Source organism: Loxodonta africana, chromosome 2 (genome assembly GCF_030014295.1).
Source record: "Loxodonta africana isolate mLoxAfr1 chromosome 2, mLoxAfr1.hap2, whole genome shotgun sequence".
Lineage (NCBI taxonomy): Eukaryota > Metazoa > Chordata > Mammalia > Proboscidea > Elephantidae > Loxodonta > Loxodonta africana.
In genome coordinates this window covers 149574847-149598424 of record NC_087343.1, presented here as the reverse complement: position 1 = coordinate 149598424, position 23578 = coordinate 149574847, and the positions used below count along the sequence as shown (strand labels likewise).

The 23578-nt window shown below is 42.4% G+C and overlaps 1 protein-coding gene across 2 annotated transcripts in view; it reads left to right on the top strand.

Annotated features, from left to right (window-relative positions):
* Positions 1-23578, top strand: part of SPOCK1 (SPARC (osteonectin), cwcv and kazal like domains proteoglycan 1) — a 260129-nt gene that overhangs the window by 80886 nt on the left and 155665 nt on the right. For both annotated transcript variants that reach the window (XM_064276524.1, XM_064276528.1), the window contains exon 3: positions 2418-2544. In XM_064276524.1, the coding sequence (XP_064132594.1) occupies positions 2506-2544 (39 nt within the window). In that variant the 5' untranslated portion in view covers positions 2418-2505. The remainder of the gene's footprint in view (positions 1-2417; positions 2545-23578) is intronic.

The following is a 23578-nucleotide window of genomic DNA, read 5'->3' as shown; positions in this document are numbered from 1 at the left end:
AGATTAAGCCACATTTCTATGGCAATGATAATTTCATCTTCTACACCCCCATCTACTGGGGCAGATAATAATTATAACAACAGCTACCATTTTCACTGCTGCTTATTTTCCAGGCTCTATATTGAGAACTTTACGTACATCAACTCATTTAATCCTCATAAATCTGTTTGAAGTAAATAGTGTTTTCCTTCATTTTATACATGAGGAAACTGAGACTTGCAGGGCTTAACATCCTGCCCAAGGTCATGCAGAGAGGAAGTGGCAGAGCTGAGGTTTGAATTTGTGTTTCTGATTCCAGATCCCAAACATTAACCACTAGGCAGTACCACTAGTGCAGAACATCTCAAGGGCATATAATCACCTGATTGACGGGCAGTCCGGAGATGCTTGTCTTCCACCCAGAACTCAGTCCCACGGCCCTGAGAGTCTTTCCATGTGTTTGCTGGGAAAGCAGCTTCGGCTAAGAGAGAAAGGGTGGCAGTAACTGCAGGCCTTTATTTCAGTGGTTTATGATACCCTGATGGGGTTCTTTCCGTGGACACAAGCCGTCCTAATAGCGCCATTTATCATTATGACAAAGGTTAGAATGGGGGGAAACTTAAGCTGGAATGAAAGAGTAGAATTCTGATTATTTTAACAGTTGAAAGTGACATCACCTCAGAGCCTCTATCAAATGGCAAATTGGAAGCTGGACTGAAATTGCTTTAAAATGTATCCAGAGATAGTTTTCTACAGCAGTGATAAAGTCATTCGCTTGTGTTTAGAGATTCGTTTCTATCTAAACTGCTGAGTTGTCTGTGTCATCCATGCAGAAGGCTGCCCATCAGAGCTTCCTTAGCCCTGGAAGAGTCCAAAGCTCTGGGATGCTGTTCTCTGGGTACCTGGTATATGCCATACTTGTACCAGGTACTAAAGTTTATTAAACCACACTCCCTGATTTATTTTTTTTAATGTATTGTGAATGTCTTTCCATGTTAGTAAGTAATATTTTACAACAATTTTAATGGCTCTATTGTTTCCCTTGGTTCTTCTGGTGGATCGAACCTCGGGTTTTGGAACAAAATCTACCCACTCCCATTAATGAGTTTGAACAAATGGGAGTGTTGGCTAAGAGCTCTTAGGAGTCCGTTGCCTGTTTGACCAGCCCTCTTAGTTATTTATTGGAGTCCCTGGGTGCTGCAAACAGTTAATATGTTTGGCTGCTAAATGAGAGGTTGGAGGTTCCAGTCTACCCAGAAACACCTCAGAAGAAAGGCCTGGTGATCTCCTTCCAAAAAAGCACCAACCCTATGGAGCTGGAAGCTCCATTAAAAGAAAAAAACCTGTTGCCATCGAGTTGATTTCAACTCATAGCAACCCTATAAGACAGAGTAGAACTGCCCTATAGAGTTTCCAGGGTGGATTTGAACTGTTGATCTTTTGGTTACCAGTCGTAGAACTTAACCACTACACCACCAGGGTTTCCAAAAGATACATCCAAACTCCCTGAGGGGCTGAATTGCGGGGCTGAGGGCTGTGGGGACCATGGTTTCAGGGAATATCTAGCTCAATTGGCATAACATAATTCATAAAGAAAATGTTCTACATTCAACTTTCGTGAGTAGTGTCTGGGCTCTTAAAAGCCTGTAAGCGGCCATCTAAGATACTCCACTGGTCTCACCCCTTCAGAAGCAAGGGAGAATGAAGAAACCTGCAGACACAAGGGAAAGATTAATCCAAAGGACTAGCGGACCACAACTACCACAGCCTCCACCAGACTGAGTCCAGTACAACTAGGTGGTGCCTGGTTACCATCACTGACTGCTGTGACAGGGATCACATTAGAGGATCCTGAACAGAGCTGGAGAAAAATATAGTACAAAATTCTAACTCAAAAAAAAGACCAGACTTACTGGCCTGACAGAGACTGGAGAAACCCCGACAGTATGACCTCCGGACACCCTTTTAGCTCAGTAATGAAGTCACTCCTGAGGTTCACTGTTCAGCCAAAGATTAGACAGGCCCATAAAACAAAATGAGACTAAAGGGGAACACCAACCCAGGGGCAAGGACTAGAAGGCAGGAGGGGACAGGAAAGCTGGTAATAGGGAACCCAAGGTTGAGAAGGGACAGTATTGACATGTCGTGGGATTGTTAACCAGTGTCATAAAACAATATATGTACTGTTTAACGAGAAGCTAGTTCTGTAAACCTTCATAAAGTACAATTAAAAAAAAAAAAAAGAAACAAGATGGGCGATATCACACAAAGAAAGAAAACCCCATAGAGAACAGTTCTACTCTGAGTTGCCATGAGTTGGAGTTGACTCAACAGCAACTCGTTCTTATTTATGTGGCCTTTTATCCTGGGAACCTGGAAGAAAGACCTTTGGGAACTGTGGCTTCAGCTAACTTACCCCTTTTTTTTCTCACCATTAGGCAAAAGAAGGGGAATGTGGCCCACAAACACTGGGTTGGAACTTCAAATCTGGTCAAGTGCAAGCCCTGTCCCGTGGCCCAGTCAACCATGGTCTGTGGCTCTGATGGCCACACATACACATCCAAGGTTGGTGTACTTTGTTGTCTTATGTGTTGTCAAAAGTACTGTATCTACTTGTTCTTAAAACTGGGTCCTGCGATATTTGCTGGGCTCTAGGCCTTGCCCTTGAGAAACTGCCATGTGAGTAGACTCAGAGATAACATCTGACCAAAGAGACAAGCAAAATACAAATGTTACATCCTATGTACCTGGATTGCTTAAGAGTTAGGGGGAATGGTGATTCTGAACATGGTATAGAGCTCCTTGGAGAAAGTGAGGTAACAAGCTGTTAAAAAGATACAAATACAGTTGATTCTCGTTATTTGCAGCAGTTGTATTCTATAAAGTCTCGTGAACACTGAATTAGCAAATATGGGACCAGCCTAGTTTGGTTTCCATTGGGAACGTGCACACCACTCTGGACATGAGCATGCCTGCGAATGACCACAAAACATCATAAATATTGATTGGGGGTTGCAAATAAGTTTTAGTGAGTCAGTGGAAATTCTCGAATAATGAGGATCCAGTCATGAGGAATAAAGAAGGCAGCCAGACCCAGGGTCTTGCTTTATGGGCAGTACAGTGAAAGGAGTATAATATAAGCAGACATATAATCTGCATTTATTGTATATCTAGAAGATGTTCTGCACTGCATCAGGCCCTGGAGCTGCAAGGATGAAGGTACTGTTCTTTCTCAGGGGGTCCTAAACGTGGTGACAGCTCATTTTTATTCAAACCAATGAAGAGAAAATGGTTTAATAGAACAAGCGACTAAGAGTAAAATGGGCATATTTATTCTTAGTGGAGGGATCAGGAAAACCTTCACAGAGGAGGGACATTTAAGCTTAAGTAGGATTTAGGCAAGCAGGGAGGCCCGGATCAGGAGGAACGAGGAGGAGGTAGGTGATTTATTCATTTATTTATTTTTCTTGGAACTTCAAACACTGTCCTTGGGATAAGGTTGCCTATTTGTGTTTGGGAATGGGTACATTCACAGGGATAATGAATTAAAGAAAGAAAAACCACAGAATTGACAAGAGTTTGTTTATTGATGCCTTTATTCAAAAATACAAATCAAGTGACCCCTTAGTGCCTAACACTGTGGTAAGCATGAAGGAGTTAATGTCATCTCAGGAGTTTTCTGTAAGTGATTATGGGGAGCGGGGGAAAGCAGGGCCTTGACCCACCCCATCTCTTCTAGCCAGAGCTCTGCTGCTTTAGCGTGTCTTGTTTTTCTGTGTAAGGTTTCACTTAAAGAATTGAGTCTGTGGCTGAGAGAGTTACTCTAAGTGACGCCCCAGGAGCATTGCCACATGGTTCTCCAGGCTCAGAGGCTAGAGCCTTCCTGCTGGGGCTCCCTCTCTGTTGTTCTCCCACTGCACAGACTGCTGCTAGCTCATGTTCTCTGTGACCCCCTCATCATCCTGACCCTCACACCATTGAGATTCCACAGGCCTGGAGGACCCTTACTGCCTACTGTCCTCAGAGTTATTTTGAGCTGTGGCCACTCTGCCCTGTTGATTTTGTGTTGCACAGGTCGTAGATTTTTGTTCATTGAAAGTAGAGCTTTATCCTCACAGGTTTTCACATATATCTAACAAAAGAGGAAGCCAGAAGGTAAGTCTGGCTTGTATTCAGACCCATGTACTCTGCTTTAGGGCTTCGGTAGCATACCCATTGCTTTATTAGTTCCTTTATTCATTCAACAAGTATCATGTGTGCCCCTGCTCTGTGATGACACTGTGCTAGGTATTGGGGAATATATACTAAATGAGCTGAGCTTTTCCAGTTTTAATGTGTACACAGTCCTCTGGGAATCCTGCTAAATCCAGATTCTGATATAACAGACCTGAGATTCTGCATATCCCAGGTCATGGCCATGCTGCTAGTCCATGGACCACACTTTGAGTAGTAAGAACATCAATTTTTTATGGGCACCTCCTAGTAGGTCTCCCTGCCTCCAGTCTCCTCTATCCCCTACCTTCAAAGTCCATTTCCACAGGACAGCAGAAGGAATATTTCTGCAGTAAAAGTCTGCTCATGTGTCTTTCCTGCTTAAAATGCTGTGAGAGATTCCCACTGACCTCTAGGACTAAGCTGAAAATCTTTATTTTTACTAGCAAGGCCCTCTACAATCTGTCCCCTTCCTATCCCAGAATCATTTATCATAGCAAGGACCATCCATTCATTCAACAACTACTTATTGTACTTTTGCTATTCAATATTATTCTATTCAATAAATAGAACACTTAGAGTTGTTTTAGACATTGTTCAGAACATAGGAATGCAATAGGGAGGAAGATAGACTCCATCCTTGCTCGCTTGGAGGCTGCAGTCTGGTAGGGAAGATAGACATAAATAAGTAACCAAGCACATAAATATGTAATTTAAAGTTTTGACAGGTTCTACAGTGGAAAGAAGCATGGTGCTAGGAGAGAGAGAACAGCAGGCAGAGGTCTGCTTTTTAGGGCTTCTCTGAGGAGATGTCCTTTAAGCTGAAAGTGAAGGCGGAGAAGGCCCTAGAGTGTATGGTAGGATGTTCTCAGTAGAGAGAACAGCATGGGCCAAGGCTCTAAGGCAGGACGATGTGCTTGAAGAACTGATAGGGTGCCCGAGTAGCCATAACACTGAAGGGGATGACAAGGGAGAAGAGGGTGGATATTGGGAATGATCTAAGAGGTGACATTCAGCCAAAGCTGGAAGGTGAGAAAACCATCAAGCTTGTGAGATACTCAGTGCTGTATTTGCCTTTTTGTCCCTTTCTGTCTTAAGAATGTGAGCTCCTAGAGGCAGGGACAACACCTGCCAGCACCTTCACCAGGTATGGGGCATGGTGGATAGTGGGTGCTTAGTAAGCATCTGACAAGAGAGGAGCCACCAGGGAGTTGAGCTGAGAAGGAAAGAGGAAATTACAGTCTGCATAACCCATCTTGGATGTGAGTGCATAGGGTGGAGGGAGCTTAAAGCTTGAGAAAATAAGCTGTCCAACCTTGGGCTGAGTCACTTAGTTAAACGTCCAGCCTAGGGCTCTGCAGAAAGAGTTAGAGGCTCCCTGAAATGATTCACCTTCTGTGAAGATCCAGTTTATGCTGTTCAAATGATTCCTTCTAGCTCTGCAGTGAATTGCCTGATCCCTGAGCCTGAGATTGGAGACGAGACGTGAAATGTCAGCAAGTGATCAGGGCTGTTTGGGCGAGTGGCATATTGCACATCAAACCCCGGCAAAAACGTGCCTGCATGCCTCTGTCTCTTATTTGCAGAAGGAGCTTAAAATGCCAGCTCCTAGTGACCCCTGAGCCATAAGGAGCAACGGTAACCTGTCAGATGTGGCTTGAAATGCTGTCAGCTGCCCAGGGAATGTCTCTGGAAATGCTCAATGGTCAAGGCCCCCTGCAGCCTGGGTAGAAGGGTTTGCTTTTTGAGTCTGAGAAGGTTGTCTGCCTACAGGTGGCAAATACAGGTCTGGTAAATAGCTTGTTTAAGATTAGGATTTGGAAGACTCCTTTGCAATGACTCCTGATTCCTTCTAAGAAAAGTTATCTCCAGACACCTCTGGCCAGAGCCCTCAAAAGTCTTCCCTAGCAGCATGTAGGAAGCAGTTCCTTAAGTGTCCAAATTCCTACACCAACTTGACTGAATCCTCAGCGTCCCAGGCCTGCTCAATGGTCTTTTTATTCCCCTCAAGTTACTCTGAAGCAAAAGAAGAAACCTAAAGCCTTCTTATCAGAATGTATAGTATCCTTCTCCCCATTGTATAGATGGGGTATACTAAGGCCCAAAGAGACTGAGTAGCTTGTCCAAGGTTTCCCATTAGGGCAGTGGACGAGTTAGACATCCAGGCATGAAGCCTGGATGTCTGTGATCTTCCTACTACTCTGTGAAATTAAGAAAAAAAAAAAAAGCAGGGGAGTGGTGGTGGTGGTGAGAGAGGCAACATTATAGTGCAAAATGGTGTGGACACTGGTTCTTGGCCTTAGTCTCCTAGTCTTCTATCATATATGACCTAGAAAGTTTGTGTTCTCTCTTTCCTAAAAAAATGAAACAAATAAGACTCAATCAGAAGACTTGTGTTGATTGCTTAAGATTGCTAAAGCAGAAGACAGTTTTAAACTCCCGTGGCATTAAAAAAGGCTTCCTTACAAGGGGAAATTTCAGTCTGGTCAGGTTTAGTACTTGGAATGTTTTAGTTATTGCCCCTAAATATATGGTCACTTATTTATTGAGGTTCAAGATGACGTTCTAGTCTCATAGACAAAGCTGCAGGGGAACACCAGTGGATGCTCAATTTATAAGAATAAATGAGCGAATTAATAAACTACTTCCTATCCCCTGGAGTTAAAGCCTTTTTTGGGTCACTGAGTCCAGGAGCAAAGGATAGATAAGACCATGATGCTTATATAACAGGAAGCAATTTGATGTTATAAGTCAAACTTAAAAAAATTAGTTTAGGTCAAAATATATTACAGCCCTAGTCCCATTATCACCAGGAAAACCCACACACCATACATAATAAATAATCACCATTCTCCAGGTGAACAGTTTACTTCTTTGAAGGTAGATCAAGAGGCTATGGGAAGCGTTGTCAGGAGCAGCAGGCGAAGAAGTCTGAGCATCAGCTCTGTCCTTCATTCTGGTCGTTTGTCTTCAGGGTCCTATCGAACAAACCTTCCTTCTGCTTCTGGGCCCTGACTAGCCTCCTAGAACTGGGGGAATTAATTTAGGAGCCTTTCTCTAAAGTAGGTCTCTTCCAGTGTCCTGGCACCAGGGATGCCACTCAGAGCTCTGTGGCTTACCCAGGATCAAAGGTAAAGAGCACAAGAAGGCACAGAGTCATGAGATGAAGGAATAGGATGTTGCATGGCAATAAATGATTATTCAGGCTCCATAACCCATACAAGATACAGAAGCATATCATTGGGAAGGCCAATACTACAGCTAGTTTGAGAGTCTGATATAGATCACTTGAACCTGCCTCTAGGCAATAAGGATCAGCCTAGTCATTCTTAACTGCCCTTAATATCACATTCTCCCGGCCAGGAAAAGTGAAGTAGTGCTGCCCAGAAATTCAATAAATGTTTATTGAGTTCTTCATCTGCGCCATGCATTGTACTAGATACTTGAGATATGACAAAGGACAAAAATAGACAAAGCTCCAGTTTTCATGGAACTTACAAGGAAGGTGTTGTTGGTAGGTGCCATCAAATTGGTTCCCACTCACAGCAACGCTGTGTACAATAGAATGAAATGCTGCTTCATCCTGGGCTATCCTCACAATCATTGCTATGTTTGAGCCCATTGTTGCAGCTGCTGTGTCACTCCATCTTGTTGAGGGTAAGTGAGATGAAGTCTCACCAATCTCACTTCTAAGGAGCATTCTGACTGTACTTCTTCCACAACGGATTTGTTCATTCTTCTGGCAGTCCATGGTATATTCCTTATTCTTTGTGCCAACACCATAATTTAAAGGCGTCAATTCTTCGGTCTTCCTTATTCATTGTTCAGCTTTTGCGTGCTATGAGGTGATTGAAAATTCCAAGGCACACCTTAGTTCTCAAAGTGACATCTTTGGGTTTTTAACACTTTAAAGAGGTCTTTTGCAGCAGATTTGCCCAATACACTACGCCATTTGGTTTCTTGACTGCTGCTTCCATGGGTGGTGATTGTGAATCCAAGTAAAATGAAATTCTTGACAACTTCGTTTATCCGTTTATCATGATGTTGCTTATTGGTTCAGTTGTGAGGGTTTTTGTTTTATGTTGAGGTGTAATCCATACTGAAGGCTGTCGTCTTTGATCTTCATCAGTAAGTGCTTCAAGTCCCCTTTGCTTTTAGCAAGCAAGATTATGTCATCTGCATATTGCAGGTTGTTAATGAGTCTTCCTCCAATCCTGATGCTGTGTTCTTTATATAGTCCCATTTGTTCCCATTCTTTGCAATGTTATCAATAATTTGTTATGATCCACACAGTATAAAACACACGTAAACATCTTTTGGTATTCTCTGCTTTCACTTAAGATCCATCTGACATCAGTAATGATATCCCTGGTTCCAAGTCCTCTTCTGAATCTGGCTTGAATTTCTAGCAGTTTCCTGTCGATGTACTTCTGCAACCATCTTTGAATTATCTTCAGCAAAATTTTACTTGTGTGTGATGTTAATGACATTATTCAATAATTTCTGTATTCCGCTGGATCACCTTTTCTTTGGAATGGTCATGAATATGGATCTCTTCCAGTCAGTTGGCCAGGTAGCTGTCTTCCAAATTTCTTGTAGATAACTGAATGCTTCTAGTGTTGCCTCCATTTGTTGAAGTGTCTCAATTGGTATTGCGTCAATTCCTGGAGCCTTGTTTCTTGCTTTCTTTCCAGTACCTTTAGTGCAGCTTGGACTTCTTCCTTTAGTCGCATTTGTTCTTGATCATGTGCTACTTCCTGAAATGGTTGAACATTGACCAGTTAATTTTGGTACAGTGACTCCGTGTATTCTTTCCATTTTCTTTTGATATTTCCTGTGTCATTCAATCTTTTGCCCTTCAATATTCCAAATCGAGGCTTAAATTTCTTCTTCAGTTCTTTCAGCTTGAGAAATGCCACACAAAGAACAAGGTAAGTAAACTTATTGAAAAGTGATTTCTTTTCATTAGAATAGGTATTTAGACAAGGTGCATTTGGCTAGGAGCACAGGACAAGGTCTCCTCAACCAGGTTGGAGGTGAAAACAGTCTTTTTAGTAGTAGCGATGGTTCAGTTGAGATCATAAGGCTGGAAGGCGTCAACTAGAAGAAGAGTAGAGAAGAGATGGGCAGCTTATTTTGTCAGGAAGAAATGGAGGTTGAAGAGATGAAAGAAAGTATGGCATCCTGAAGGAATGGGTTACAGTGCCAGCATGGCTTGGTCATATGTAGGGTTGGGTGGGAAGGGGGGTGAGTAACTAGCTAAATAAAAGGAGCTAGAAAAGTAATCAGGGGCCGCATCTTCTAGCACCTTGAAGCCCGTATGTAGGGGCTTGAACTTTACCCCAAGAGCATTAGGGAAAAGATTTGCATTTTTGAATTTTCTTGCACTGGCAGCAGCACAAGGAATGGGTTGGGAGCAGGAATGGAGGCAGAGTTACTGTGAGAACCTACTGGAATTTTCCAGTCAAGGTGCAAGTGAGACCTGGATTTGTATAGTGGTTGCAGAGATGGAAAGAAAACAGTCTAGAGGTGCACAGGAAGTCATTGCCGGTCTTGCTGATTGTTTGAATTTCATATAGAAAGTCTTTTCAGCTCTAAGATCAGCGAAAGGTCTCTTGCCAACAGCTTTCTGGACTATCTGGTAACTCGTTTCTGAAACCCTTTTGTTTCTCCCCTATTATCCACATTGAAAAACTAAAGCTGACCTGGGACCTGCCTCCCAACTTTTAATCTTGTAAGAAGAGGAGGACTGATGTACTGACTGGAGGCCCAGGCCAGCCCAGGCTCAGGTGGGCAATCTCAGATTCTGTCCTGCTGGAGGATAGAGTAGTTTTGGAAAACATGAGGCAATCTGGAGTGGTGCTGGGGTCCCAGAAGCTCCGGAAGGAGCAGGGGGATGGTCCCTCCTGCTCTAGGTCCTGGCCCTGGGTGCGTCTCATTGCCAGGCTGCCTCCAGCAGGATTCTTGACTTATCTCAAGGTGCTCCCTCCTCTCTCAAAAGCTCAGATGTTAGGGCTATGACTGGTCATTTCCCAGACAGAAGCTAGGATGCTCGGCCTGACCTCTGAGAACAGGGCTCTCCTTGTGTTCTTGGGAGCCCTAGAGAGCCAACCATATTCTCCGACATCAGCCTGGCTGTTGGTAATTTGAAAACAAGCAGGAAAACACCCCCCTGCTCTCATCGCTCCCTCTATCCAACATTTACTTACTTAATCGCTGTTAAACAATTAGCAAATGGCTCATTTATGTCTAGATGCAGAAGAGAGATGCAGAGTTAAGAACTGCTGTGAAAGAAAATGTTTTTCTTCTGTTCTCTGAGTGTGCATACGTGAGGGAGAAGTAGCAAGAGAGCTTGCTTTACAGGCTTGGCATTTCTTTCAGCATATTGTTGCTGCAGATTATATTATTTTCAGAGTCGATTTAATAGTTTCCAACAATTGCTACCAAGTAAAGGTCATGTTTCAAGTTCTTGGCAAATGGAGTCTCTGTTGGCCGGCATTTCCCAAGAACAGGCTGTTCTGAGAATTACAGCAAATCTAGAGTGTGAATTTGTTAGACTCCTCAAGATGGCTTCGAGTTCAGTGTGTCTTCTCAGTCTCCCCCAGACTTTATGACCCTGTGACCTTGACAGGCGTGGAAAGTTTTTATGTGTGGCTACTCTTCTTTGTTTTTGACAGAGTTGAGGCAGTCAGTATTTTCAGAGATGTTTTTGGATAGTCTTGCCTTCACTGGACCTCTAGGGTGAGAATTATCTTAACTCGTAATGGCTTATTGGTGAGGGTCTTGCCTCTGACTAAGCAGAAAATAAAATTATGGGAAATTGAAGGTAGAAGGCCTGCATTTGCACATTTTGTGCATCAGCAAGCTGGAGCACAGTGGCAATAGTGATGGCATTAAATATAATAGTAGCTGCAGCAATTTGACAGCCGTTGGATGCTCCCTCTGTGCAGACCTATGGCGGACAACAAGAAGTAAAAATCCCTGTCCATGTGGCACTGTCAGGTAGTGGGGGAAGAAAAGTCATGTACACATTGACCACAGTGGACATCAGTGGTCTGATGAGGGATCCAGCAGTAGATTCTAGATGATTATAAGGATACTGGCTTTCATTATTTTGATTTTCTGTTGCTTAGGAAGAGTCAACAATAGAGATTTTATGGCTTTGGAGAAATAGTCCATGACATTTAACCAACTCTAAGCAATTTTCCTTTGTTAACTAAACATTTTGAGATTTGTGGCAAATTCTTCACCATACACATACCAACTTTGCCTTTTCCCTTCAGGCCTTATTCATTTTCAACTGCTTTTCCTCACTATGGGCTAGCCAAATATCATGTGGCAATGAGAACTAGTATATGGTATAAGAAGCCTTAACTATTAATTTAGATAGAGTTCTTGCCTAGTTTTGTTATTATCAGGCATTTTTATCTTGGATTATGGTTTAACCTCCCAGAGCCTTTGTTTTCATCCTCCTTTCTCCTTCACAGGGCTGCTGGATGGAGCAAGTGTGACTCATATTAAAAATATCAACTGTGTTTTAGGATATAGGTTCTGACTGCTATAACAAAACCCAAATGAAACAGATAAAATAAATTTTATTTTTCTCATATGTAAATAGTCTAAAGATAAGCCTAGGGCTGATATGGTGGCTCTGAAATGTTGAGGACCCAGGATTCTTTTAACGTGTGGTTCTGTAGTTCTCAACGATTGGAATTGTTGAGCTTTGACCTCTGGGTCCAAGATGGCTGATGCGCTCCAGTCAGCAGAAAGGAGGAAAGAAAATGGGGCACGATCCAGAAGTCACATATGTCACTTTTGCTCTCATCCCATTGGCCAGAACTGATTCACAAGGCCATACCAAGCTGTAAAGGAGACTGGGAAATGTGCTTTTTATTCTGGGAAGCTAAAATTTGAGAGTTCTACTATTAAAGGAAGGACAGAGTGGCTATTGGGATTATCTAGTAGTCTCCCCCACAGTAACATTTTAAATAGTACTGATAACAACAATGACAGCATCGGTAGTACTTAACTGTTGGATATGTATTAAGTTCTGTGGCATTGTGCTTTCCTTGTACTTTTTTTTTTTTTTTATTAATTCTCACAACAAACTTATGAGGTCCCAAATTAAAGATGAGAACACTGAGGCTATAAAAATTTCCAAAGCCAACACTAGTAGCAGAGCAGATATTTGAATGCTGGCCTGACTCTAGAGTCACAGTCTTTACTTCCATGAGTGAAAATTCATCAGAAAAGTAATATAAAATACCAGCTGTATCATCAGAATGCTTTTGATTTTAAGTGACAGAAACATAACTCAAATGTAGCTTAAATAAAAAAATAAGAGTTTACTGGCATACAAGGCTAGAAAGTACACTGGGGTAGTAGCCAGGCCTCAGAGATAGGAGGGGAAGTTCAGTGTTGACAGCACTCCTTCTGTCTTTCATCTTTGCTTGTCTCTGCTTGGCTTCATTCTGCAAAGAGTCTTTCTCCCCTTGGCAGAGAATATGGATTTTGACAGCCCAAATTAATTTGCTCTTAATCTAAAAACTATAGATGAGAAGAAAAAACCTCCTTTTACCAGTGTCTGTATTTCCTTACTTAGGGAGAGATTCCAGTTGGCTGTTTTTGAATCATGTGTCCATCCCTTAACCAGATACTGTATCCAGGCTGATATAGTTCTGTGACTGGCCTACCCTGATCACATGGCCCTCTGCATGCTCCCACCCCCTTTACTTGTGATCAAAGGTTTTATATATAATTTTATATGTATATATATATATTTGAAGAAGAAGGAGGGAAAGCATATATATTGGACTGAGTAAAATCTATAGACTAATGTACCACAGTCATCTTTATAAATATCAAATATATTAGTCTCATTAAAGACTTCAGCTAAATGACACTAGTTTGAATAAATAACATATTCAAGCACACTGTGTTTTCTAAGAACCACAGGCACAGAGGGGCACATAAGCCAAGATCTTTATACTAGACATGTTAGCTATCTAGTTAAAAAGAAAGTTCATCTAAAATAAAGGAGATCAGGTGTCACTTTAATTCAGAATTCTTTTAAACCATTTGGCCTAATGCCTCCATACTTCCTCTTGATTGTGGGGTACATCTGTCCTCAGGTCTAGTAAGCATTTCTTTCTTCTTAGAACATGCCAGGATAACACAGTCTTTTTGGCTCCTGAAGATAAACTTTCAGGGAAAATGGTTATTGTGACATTTTCAGAAAGCACAGATGTTCAAACACCAACCACAGTGAAAAATGCATCCAGAGAATTTACACAGACTACTTCAACATGCAGGTCAGTCATGAAGTTAGAGCAGAAGGAAGCAATTCAACTAATTATTTTACCACTTATTTCTATGTTCTATATGCAGATATGCATTTAAGCAAGATTTAGTCTAACTTCATGACTAACCTGCATGTTGAAGTAGTCTGTGTAAATTCTCTGGATGCATTTTTCATTTCTTCTTTTCACATGCCTTGAGAAGGACGCCAGGTAATTAGTTAGTGCTTTTGTTAAAAACAGATTAGGAAGAGTAACCTTCCTGTTGTCAGATCTGTTCAATGCACAATGAAGCCGTCTGATGAAGCAATTACTTGAACATGATAACGCTCTTCCTCACCTCATCAGGAGATGAAATTAAGAATTAGGTAAAATTGCAAAGTGCATGAGGTCTCTGCCTGCTGATCCTTTGAAAGACAGAAGGGTCCCTGGCCAGAATGAATATTCACATTGCTATAAATCTAATTAAATCATTACAAACAGCTTTAATTAAGTTCATGATCATGTTGCTTTTGTTTTTCTTTAAAAGAAACAAAAATTCCCTGTTAATATGGTGTGGAAATGAGCAGTCAGACTTCTTCACAGTGTTTTCCAAGAGAGCATTACGTCAGTACCCTCACCCTCCATCCACCAGAACAAAACCAAAAACAATTGTCGTCCAGTTGATTCAGGCTCATGGTGACCTCATGTGTGTCAGAGAGTGCTCCATAGGGTTTTCAGTCCCTGATCATTTTATTGGTAATAACATAAAACAGGAAACCTCACGGATGCCTATTAATAAAAAAAAAAAAATAATAAGTGAATGAATAAACAAGCAGGGTATAGCCATACAATTGAATACTACTCAGCTGTTAAAAGGAATGAATTCTCCATGCAGACAGCATGAGTATTAAATTATGTTGAGTGTAAGAAGCCAGATAAAAAATAGAACATATTGTTTGATTCTATTGATATAAAACTGTAAAAAATGTAAAATAATCTATAGTAACAGAGAGCAGAACAGTGGTTGCCTAAGGGGGGGAGGGGCAACGGGTGTAGACAGGTAGCAGAGTTACAAAAGGGCGTGAAGCAACTTTTGGGTATAATGGATATGTTAATTATCTTGATGACAGTAATAGCTTCACAAATATATATGAGGAGCCCTGGTGGCACAGTGGTTAAACGGGTGGCCGGCTCAAACCCACCTGCCGCTCTGTGGGAAAAAGATGTGGCAATTTATTCGGGTGAAGATTACAGCCTTGGAAACCCTATGGGGTTGCTAAGAGCAGGATTTGACTCCAGGGAAGTGGGTGTGGTTTTTGTTTTAAAGCTATTTAAAAACTTCAAAAGATAAGAGATGGACAGACCTGCAGAATGTGTCCAGAGATTAGGACATTATTACCCACATTAGTTCCCATGTTTCTCTTTTTTGATGCTAGCATCTTCCATCATTTAGAAAGATCTCACTTTGTTCTCTCATCTAGTCTGAGTAATGTCAGAAAATAAGGTTGACACTATTCAAAGATTTTTCCAGTGAAAAATCGAAAGATAGAAAAGATTCAGAGTTACCCTGAGATTTCCTGAATACTCAATCACTCTGGATTCTCCTTTCCTGGAGAATTTTCTGTACTTGAAGTGGGTTCTGGGATTTTAACCCTTTGGTGAGCCAATTATTTTTTGCTTTGAATTTTTTATTGATACCATGTGTCATGGATTGAATTGTGTCCCCCAGAAATATGTGTATCAATTTGGCTAGGCCATAATTCCCAGTATTGTGTGATTGTCCACTATTTTGTCATCTGATGTGATTTTCCTATGTGTTGTAAATCCTACCTCCATGATGTTAAGGAGGTGGGATGGTGAGGCAGGACTCAAATCTACAAGATTGGATTGTCTTGAGGCAATCTCTTTTGAGATATAACAGAGAAAATAGAGCAGAGAGACAGGTGACCTAATACCACCAAGAAAGCAGTGCCGGGAACAAAGTATGTCCTTTGGACCCGGGGTTCCTTCATGGAGAAGCTTCTAGTCCAGGGAAAGATTGATGAGAAAGACCTTCCTCCAGAGCTGTTAGAGAAAGCCTTCCTCTGGAGCTGATACCCTGAATTTGGATTTCTAGCCTACTAGACTGTGAGAGAATAAATTTCTCTTTGTTAGAGCCATCCACATGTGGTATTTCTGTTACAGCAGCACTAGATGATTAAGACACTATGTCTTTTCATTAATGGAAGGATGCTGAATCTTTGAATGTATTCGAATTTTTGGTAGGTAGTATGGATTTTTTTTCTTGCCCCTTCCCACAAGCCTACCCTAAGTGGTACATACAAAATACCACTAACTATACTCCACAGTTCCCAGTGGGGTCTATTAGTACATATGTATAACAAATAAAAATTCTCACAATTTCTATTTTTCCTACCCAAAATTCAAACACCTCATACAATACCCTGTAAAAACAGTAATTTGTAGCACATGCCCATTTCCTCAGTTTCAGACAGTCATAAAGGCCCCTGCCTTGTGACAGCATGTACTTTCAGTGGTACAGTAGCTTCCCAGTAAACCCCAGAGGCTGAAAACATTTATGGTCACTGTATGTACCACCGGGCATACAAGTTTTTTAACATCCCTTTGGGTACAAAGCTGACTTTCAGTTGTTGGTCTTGCCCTCCTGCCCCCTCTTTGAAAAGATGCCCCCTCTTTGGGGAACTGAGCAGCCATTGGAGGGGCACCAAATAGTGGCTCAGATTGCAGAGAGTCGTGTTCCTGGGTGGTCCATGGAGGTGTACCTTCGTGGCCTCTCAGAGAAAGGCTTTTTGAGTGAGAGGGACAGTTAAGTGTTCATTACATAAGAAGAAAAAAGTATACAATTTCTGGAGACAAGAATCAGGGATCAGTGCAGGTGAGAGAATAGTGACATGTTTGATGTGGCCTCTGGGCCCAAAGTGACAAAGCCACTAATCCTGCAGTGGCAGGGGCAAAAGGGATGTGGCACCTCTGATTGGAAGGGGCTGTTTTGTCTTTTACTTATCAGGTTTTCAGGTTCCATTCACTGATTCTCAACTCAGACCTCCAGGTCCCCAGAGTTGAAAGAGGCACAGGCTTTTCTGGTGCCTTGCTTCTAGATACTCTTCCAGGGTGGCCCTTCCAGAGTCATCAGACACATTCACCATGTGCCAGAACCATGCTGAGCATTGGGACTGCCCCCAGTGAGGAAGGCAGACATGTAAACATAGTTTCTGCTCAGCCAGGTGAGGGGTATGGTAGAGGCATGGGTCGGTGAGGTGTTATGTGGGAGGACAGAGGAAGGGTTGGCAGCTCAGTGTCATGGTTAAGAGCTTGTACTCTGAAGCTGGATGGCATAGACTGAAATCCTCACCTCCACTTGTTAGCTATGTGACACTCAAGCTGTTGGTGTGAAATGGCACTGGGGTTCATTTTAATTCATTCAATCAACACGTAGCATAGTGAGCAGTAGGCCACAGCAGGTACTTGTTTCAGGTGTGGCTGAGTAACTATCAGTGAAATCAGGGTGGGCCTGACTTTGTAATGATCTTCCATAGACTGTGAGGTAGAGTGGGAAGTGGTAAAAACCTACATTGCATTGTAGTAGGAATGTTTCTTGCACACTCACTGGTCTACCTGCCTCACCTCAAGATTACGCCATCTCCACTATTCATTCATTCATCAAATGCTTGTTGAGCCCCATCTAATGTGTTCAGCACTTGAACAAGATGCTGAGGCCACTGGGAAGAGCTAGCTGCACTTTCTGGAGCTTGTGGGTAGCCATTCAGGCTTCACTGGGATTTCCAAGCCAGGTTTCGCATATCTCTGAGACACCCTGTTGGAGGACTAAGTGACTGGCAGCTTTGGTTCCTGGGCTGCCTACTCCTGTGCTGGAGGGGATGGACAGAAATGTGACCCTACCCAAGTCTGCCTGATATGCAGGGGTAACAGACAACTGGGGTTAGGCCTGCTGCTGCCTGTGAAGCTACCCACCCTAAGAAATTAAGCAAAGGCAGTACTTCTACTCACAGGCCAAAGACCAGGGTCTGCTCCAGAACCCTCTCCAGGAGCCAGCTTCAACTTCCCTGGGCATCATGCTCCAATCCCCCATGTTTGCACTGTTGACCACTGTTAAATGTGACCCTCATGGACATCATTACCCATACCACATCAAGTGTTGGCTGTTTACCACATGCTGTGCTGAGCACATGATATGATCTCACACTAACCCTGTGAGATGGACCCCTTGTTCAGATAATGAGATGGACCCCTTGAAAAAGAAAGAGAGCTCATAAGTGGAGGAGCCAGTCTTTAACACATATCTCCCTTACTCCCAAAGTCCAGGCAACAATCAAGTGTTCCCCCCACTGCTCAACTCAATCTAATAGCACTACTCCAATTCAAACTAAGGTGGGAGGGGTTGAGATCCAGTTGGAATTGTCAAGAACACTGGATTTTAAATATGTTTAAAGAATTTTTTTTTTTTTTAACTTTCAAGAACTGATATGGCTTTCGACTGCGGGTCTATTAATCCTGCCTTGGCAAATCAGTACAAATAATGGCTTGGGCTGGCTCACATCGATTTCTTAGATACAACTCTGCTGCTATGATGATTTGTTTTCAGATATCAAAGCAACCTCTTTTTCTGTGTAGTTGAAATGTCCCTCTTGCAGTTGTATCTGCATTATTCCTCCACTTGAGCGGACCCTTTCTTTCCCAGGCTGGTGGTTGGATGACCTCAAGCTCAGCTCAGGATGATATTTCACCAAGTCCTTTTTCAAGCCCAGCCCAGGGTGTCTATGTGCCAGTGGGGGTGAGGTGGAGGGCTCAGTCTCCATAGATGACGATTGACCCCATTGGCACTGCCTCTGTGCAGGGACATCTCCCAAGTACCTTGCTTAGAAGTGGTTGTCGTGGAAACCTGTTTTTATTTTCACGTTGAGCAGTGGCCATTGTTCTATTACAACCACTTGGAAAGAGCAGAGTGCCACCCATGGTAAATGTGTAAGGCACACTACTGAGCAATTTCAGGGGCCACTGCAGAAAGCCAGAGCCTGAAGATGGGGTGGGCCACATGGCACCCATATGGGAGGCCCCATCCACACCACTCCGTTATTGCATCATATAAACACAGTACTTCTGTCACACACTCTCGGTGCTGACAGCACTGACAGTTTCCCAAAGTCTCGTCTCCTCAGTGACCTTACACCTTCAATGAGGATGGGTCCCCCTCCCTCCCACCTGCCTACCTTCCCATCTAGCTTCTTCTGTACTGATGGAAGCTGGTGCTGCCGGGTGGGAGTAGGGGTTCCTGAGGTTACTTGGTTTTCACAGCTCACAGGTTTTCTTGATTGCATGTTTTGTAGATCCACATTTTTATCCCCATAGCTGTCATTTTTCTTGACCTGCTATTTCAGTCACTCAAAACAGTACTACTGTATTGCTTTGGAATTTCTCAGGCTTTTTTCCTTCATAAAGTTACCATCAACCTAAGGATAATAATAACTAATGATAAGAATGAGAGCCACAGCTAACATTATCGAGCTCCTTGCTGGCAGGGCCTGGCTTTCATAGGAATAGTGTCAATTGCCCCGTGTGCTGTGCTTCCTCTGTGCCAGGGGCTGCCCTGGCATCTGCTGCCAACCATCCCATCTGGTCCTCACAACAACCCTGGGGCTGCACAGTTTTGCCCTCGTTTTACAGATGAAGAAACTGACACTCAAAAAAGATGGTTTGTTGCCTAAGATTGTAAAGCCATAAGTGACAGAGCTGCAATCTGAACTCAGATTTGTCTGAACCCAAACTCTTCAGTCTTTTCTCTATACTTGAGGAATATTTAACTCTCCTGAAACTAATAGCAATGAATAGTAATAGTATGGTACATTTATAGAGTGGCTTTTTAATGGCCTCCTAGAATTATTCACTCAGCTATCTGACAGGCATCTTATATTTAGTGTAGCCAAAACAGAGTTCCTGATTCTTCTCATCCACTAATGTGTCCTCAGTCTGCCAATGACTCTACTCTAGACCCCACCCAGTGACTCAGGCCAAAAACTTCAGAGTCTTCTTTGATTCCTCGTTTTCTTTCATCCTCTTTAGTTAATCCATTAATTAGCAAGCCTCATTCTCTTATCTCTAAACTGTATTCTGATTTTGACTACCCATCACCATTGTTTCTCCCACAACACTGGTGCAACCACCGTCTTCTTGTACCTGCACCATGCATGGCCTCCTCACTGACCTCTCTGCTTCCATTAGTGCCTGTTCTTCACAGAGCAGCTGACTGAGTGCTTAAAACTCTCCAGTCATTTCCCATCACTTGTAGAATAAAGTCTAAATACCTTGCTCTGTTCCACAAGCCCTTTGTGATCTGGCCCCTGACTTACCCTGTCTTACCATACCTTACAATTGTCTTTCCTTTCATCATTCTACCCCAGCCACTTTGACTTGCTTTTTCCCTTGAACATGCTGAGCTTGTCCCACAACAGTTTTTTTTTTATTTCATTTTTTGATGCTGTTGAGAATATACACAGTAGACCATACACCAACAATTTCTACTTGTACAATTCAGCGACCTTGATTACTTTCCTGAAGTCATGCAACCATTCTCACCTTCCTTTTCTGAATTGCTCTTCCCCCGTTAAAATAAATTCACTGCCCCCTACGTTTTCTATCTAATCTTTCATGTTGCTGTTGTCAGTTTGATCCTATATAGATAGTTCTTAAAAGAGCACAGTGTTCAAGGCAGACATTCTTTACTAGTTAAGCTCACCTGTTGTTTGGTTTTAAGAAGCCTCCAGGGGACATTTTTGGTATAAGGTTTAAAGTTTAAAGACTATCTCATGACAATAGTTTCAGGGATTTATCCAGCCTCCATGGCTCCAGAAAGGCTGGATTCCATGAGAATTGAAAATTCTTTCCTGCAGTTCCCCACTTTTGATCGAGATTCTTCTGTAGAATCATTGATAAAAATGTTCAGTAATGGTAGCCAGGCACCATCCAGCTCTTCTGGTCTCATGGCAAAAGAGGCAGTTGTTCATGGAAGCAATTAGCCACACATTCCATATCCTCTTTCTGTTCCTGGCTCTCCTTCTTCCTCTGTTCCTCCAAGTGAGTAGAGAACAGCTGTTCTACCTTGGATGGACGTTTACAAGCTTTTAAGACCCCAGGTACTATGCAATGACCTAGGAGATAAAACAGAAGCACTATACACAATATTAGGCCAGTTGACTGGGATGTCCCCTGAAACCATGACCCTAAACCTCCAAATCAAGAAACCAAAAACTTATGAGATGTTTACATAAACAGCCTCAGCAGCTGCTCTTTTTGTTGTTGCTGTTGTAAATATATCTTTCAAACCACTTTTGCCCATTCAACTTTTAACAGATGTACAACTTATTGACAGCAATTATGTTAACGACTGTGCAACTCTGCCCTTAATGGATGCGATTTTCTCATCACCATAAACCAAAACTCAGTGACACGAACAGATATATGTACACCAATGTTCATATCAGCATTATTCACAGTAGCCAAAAGATGGAAACAACCTAAATACCCATCAATACATGAATGAGTAAACAAAATGTGGATATACCTACCATGGAATACTACTCAGCAAGAAAGAGTAATAATGCCTTGATACATGCTTTGAGCGTGAAGACATTATGCTGAATGAAATAAGCCAATCACAAAAGGATAAATATTATATGACCTCACTTAAACAAAAAGATAATAAAAGGCAAATGTATAGAGACCAAAGTTTATTAGTGTTTACCAGCGGGAGGAGGAAGAAAGGTGGGCGCTATTGTTTACGGACCACACAGGTTTTTATGCATGATTTTCTTTCTGCCTGAATGTTCTTCCCCCACAACTTTGCATGACTGGTCCTTCACATCATTCAGATCTTAGCTGAAAGGTCACCTACTCTAAGAGACCCTCCCGTACCACCATACAACGAGCCAGCCTCAACCTTCAGTTGATCTCTAGCCTATTGCTCAGGCTTCTTTTCTTCATACCAATTGTCAGCATCTGAAATCATCTTATTTCACTTGCAGTTCAAGACTGTAAATGCCATGAAGGCAGGGACAGTGTCTGTGTTGTTTCCTGTTGAGTTTGTAGAAAACTGTTGATCACGTGGTAGGTGCTCAATAAATATTTATGAATGAGTGAGACTATATATGCATATAGTGAAAACTGTGAGAGCTGGAACTCAATGGGACTGCTGGGTTGTTTTCCTCAGTGTTGCAAGTTTTTTGCCTTTGACAGGGTGCAGCCTTACCACTTTTTTATCGCTCTTTATTAGTGGAAAATATTTGAGTTTTCTTTCTCTGACAGATTTCTGCCTCATACAGGTTCTGGCTTTCACAGATTTTACTGTATGTATATTTATATTTATTATATTATATAAATATATATACACATGCATATATGTATACATTATATCTGCTCTTTCATTCAACTTTTCCTTTCTTGGGTCTGAGTACTAGAGATATAAAAATGTATTAGACAAAGTCCCTGCCCCTGGAATTCCCAGTCTAGCCGTGGAGATGGACAAACCCATGTGCCAAGTAGCCTGGTAAAGGTAGGCATGTACAGAGCACTGTGTGAGTATATAATAGGAGGTCATGCTTCCTGAGGAGGTGATGGTTGGGTAAAGAGAGCAGCGTGGGCTAAGGCACAGAGGTGTGAGTGAGCTTTGGATGCGTCTCCCTCCCCTTCACAGGCCTATAGCAAGTGCCTACTCATCCTTCAGCTCTCAGCCCCTTGGCACCTCCTCAGGAACCGCTTCCCAACCAGACCAGGACCCCTTGTTATATGTCTCAACAGTACCACACTTGGCATTCACCGTACCCAAAACCCAAAAACTCATTGCCGTCGAGTCTATTCCAACTCATAGTGACCCTCTAGGACAGAGTAGTGGAACTGCCCCATAGGGTTTCTTTATGGAAGCAGACTGCCACGTCTTTCTCCCACTGAGTAGCTGGTGGGTTCAAACCACAGACCTTTTGGTTAGCAGCTTAACCACTGTACCACCAGGGCTCCTTGGCATTCACGATAATAATAATTAGATTCTATATTTGTAAGGTTATTAATATCTCTCTTCCCTAGTGAATAGTGAACTTAGAATAGGAATCATGTGTATTTTTTGCTCACCATTTTATCCCCAATATTTTGCACAATGCCAGGCACATAGAAATGACTCAATAGCTACTTATATATTGAGTGGGTAGGTTGGGAGAGGGGAGAGATGAGACTGGAGAGGTAAACAAATGGGTCAGATCATGAAGGGCCCCATGTGACCCACTAAGGTACTTTACAGAAAAATAATAGAAATGTGAGTTTATTGTATATATAAGGAACTGACATGATGGGGCACTTTTGGGACTATTCATTGTCTTGGTGGAAGGAAGAGGTTTGTGAGTAAATGTAATAAAGAATTTGTAAGGACAAATGAGCTCCCATATGCAAGGAGCTTTCAGTCCTGGAGAAAGGGGCCAATAAAATTTAATTGGCTATTCAGTGTACATATACCTTGGTGCCAGGCTTTGTGCCCAGCCCAGACACAAATGATACACAATGTAAGGAGCCAGGGGCTCTCCAATTGGAGGAACGGGCCAATCTATGATCTTCCAGTGGTTTGACAATGAGGAAACTTGAACTCCTGAGGCAGAAGAAGCTCAGAAAGCCTGAAAGCCAAGGGGAGCAAGCAATTAAATTCAGCGTGGCTTGTCTAAAGAACTATTGTTTTTATTTGTCCCTACTAGAAACCAAGACATAAATGTGAAGGCTGCCAGTAACAAGTCTCTCAGTGGAGATTAGCTCCGACCTTCTCCAAGTAGAGCCCAGGGCATTTAGCTGCTCAGCACTGATTTTTTATGAAGGAATTGTGTCTTGGTTTCAGCTATAGGGAGGGTTTTGTTATTTCAGTATAATGTAGCCCTTGGAGGTGTCTTCTCATCTTGGCTTGAAACTGTTCGCCTAGAGCCTTTACTTTTATTTCTCCCTCCGTACTACAGTGCCTGGTAGCTAGTATGTGCTTAATGTTGGGGGAAGGAAGGAAGTCCTTGGGGAGATGGAAGAAATGGTCTACAGGCTGCCAAGTGTGA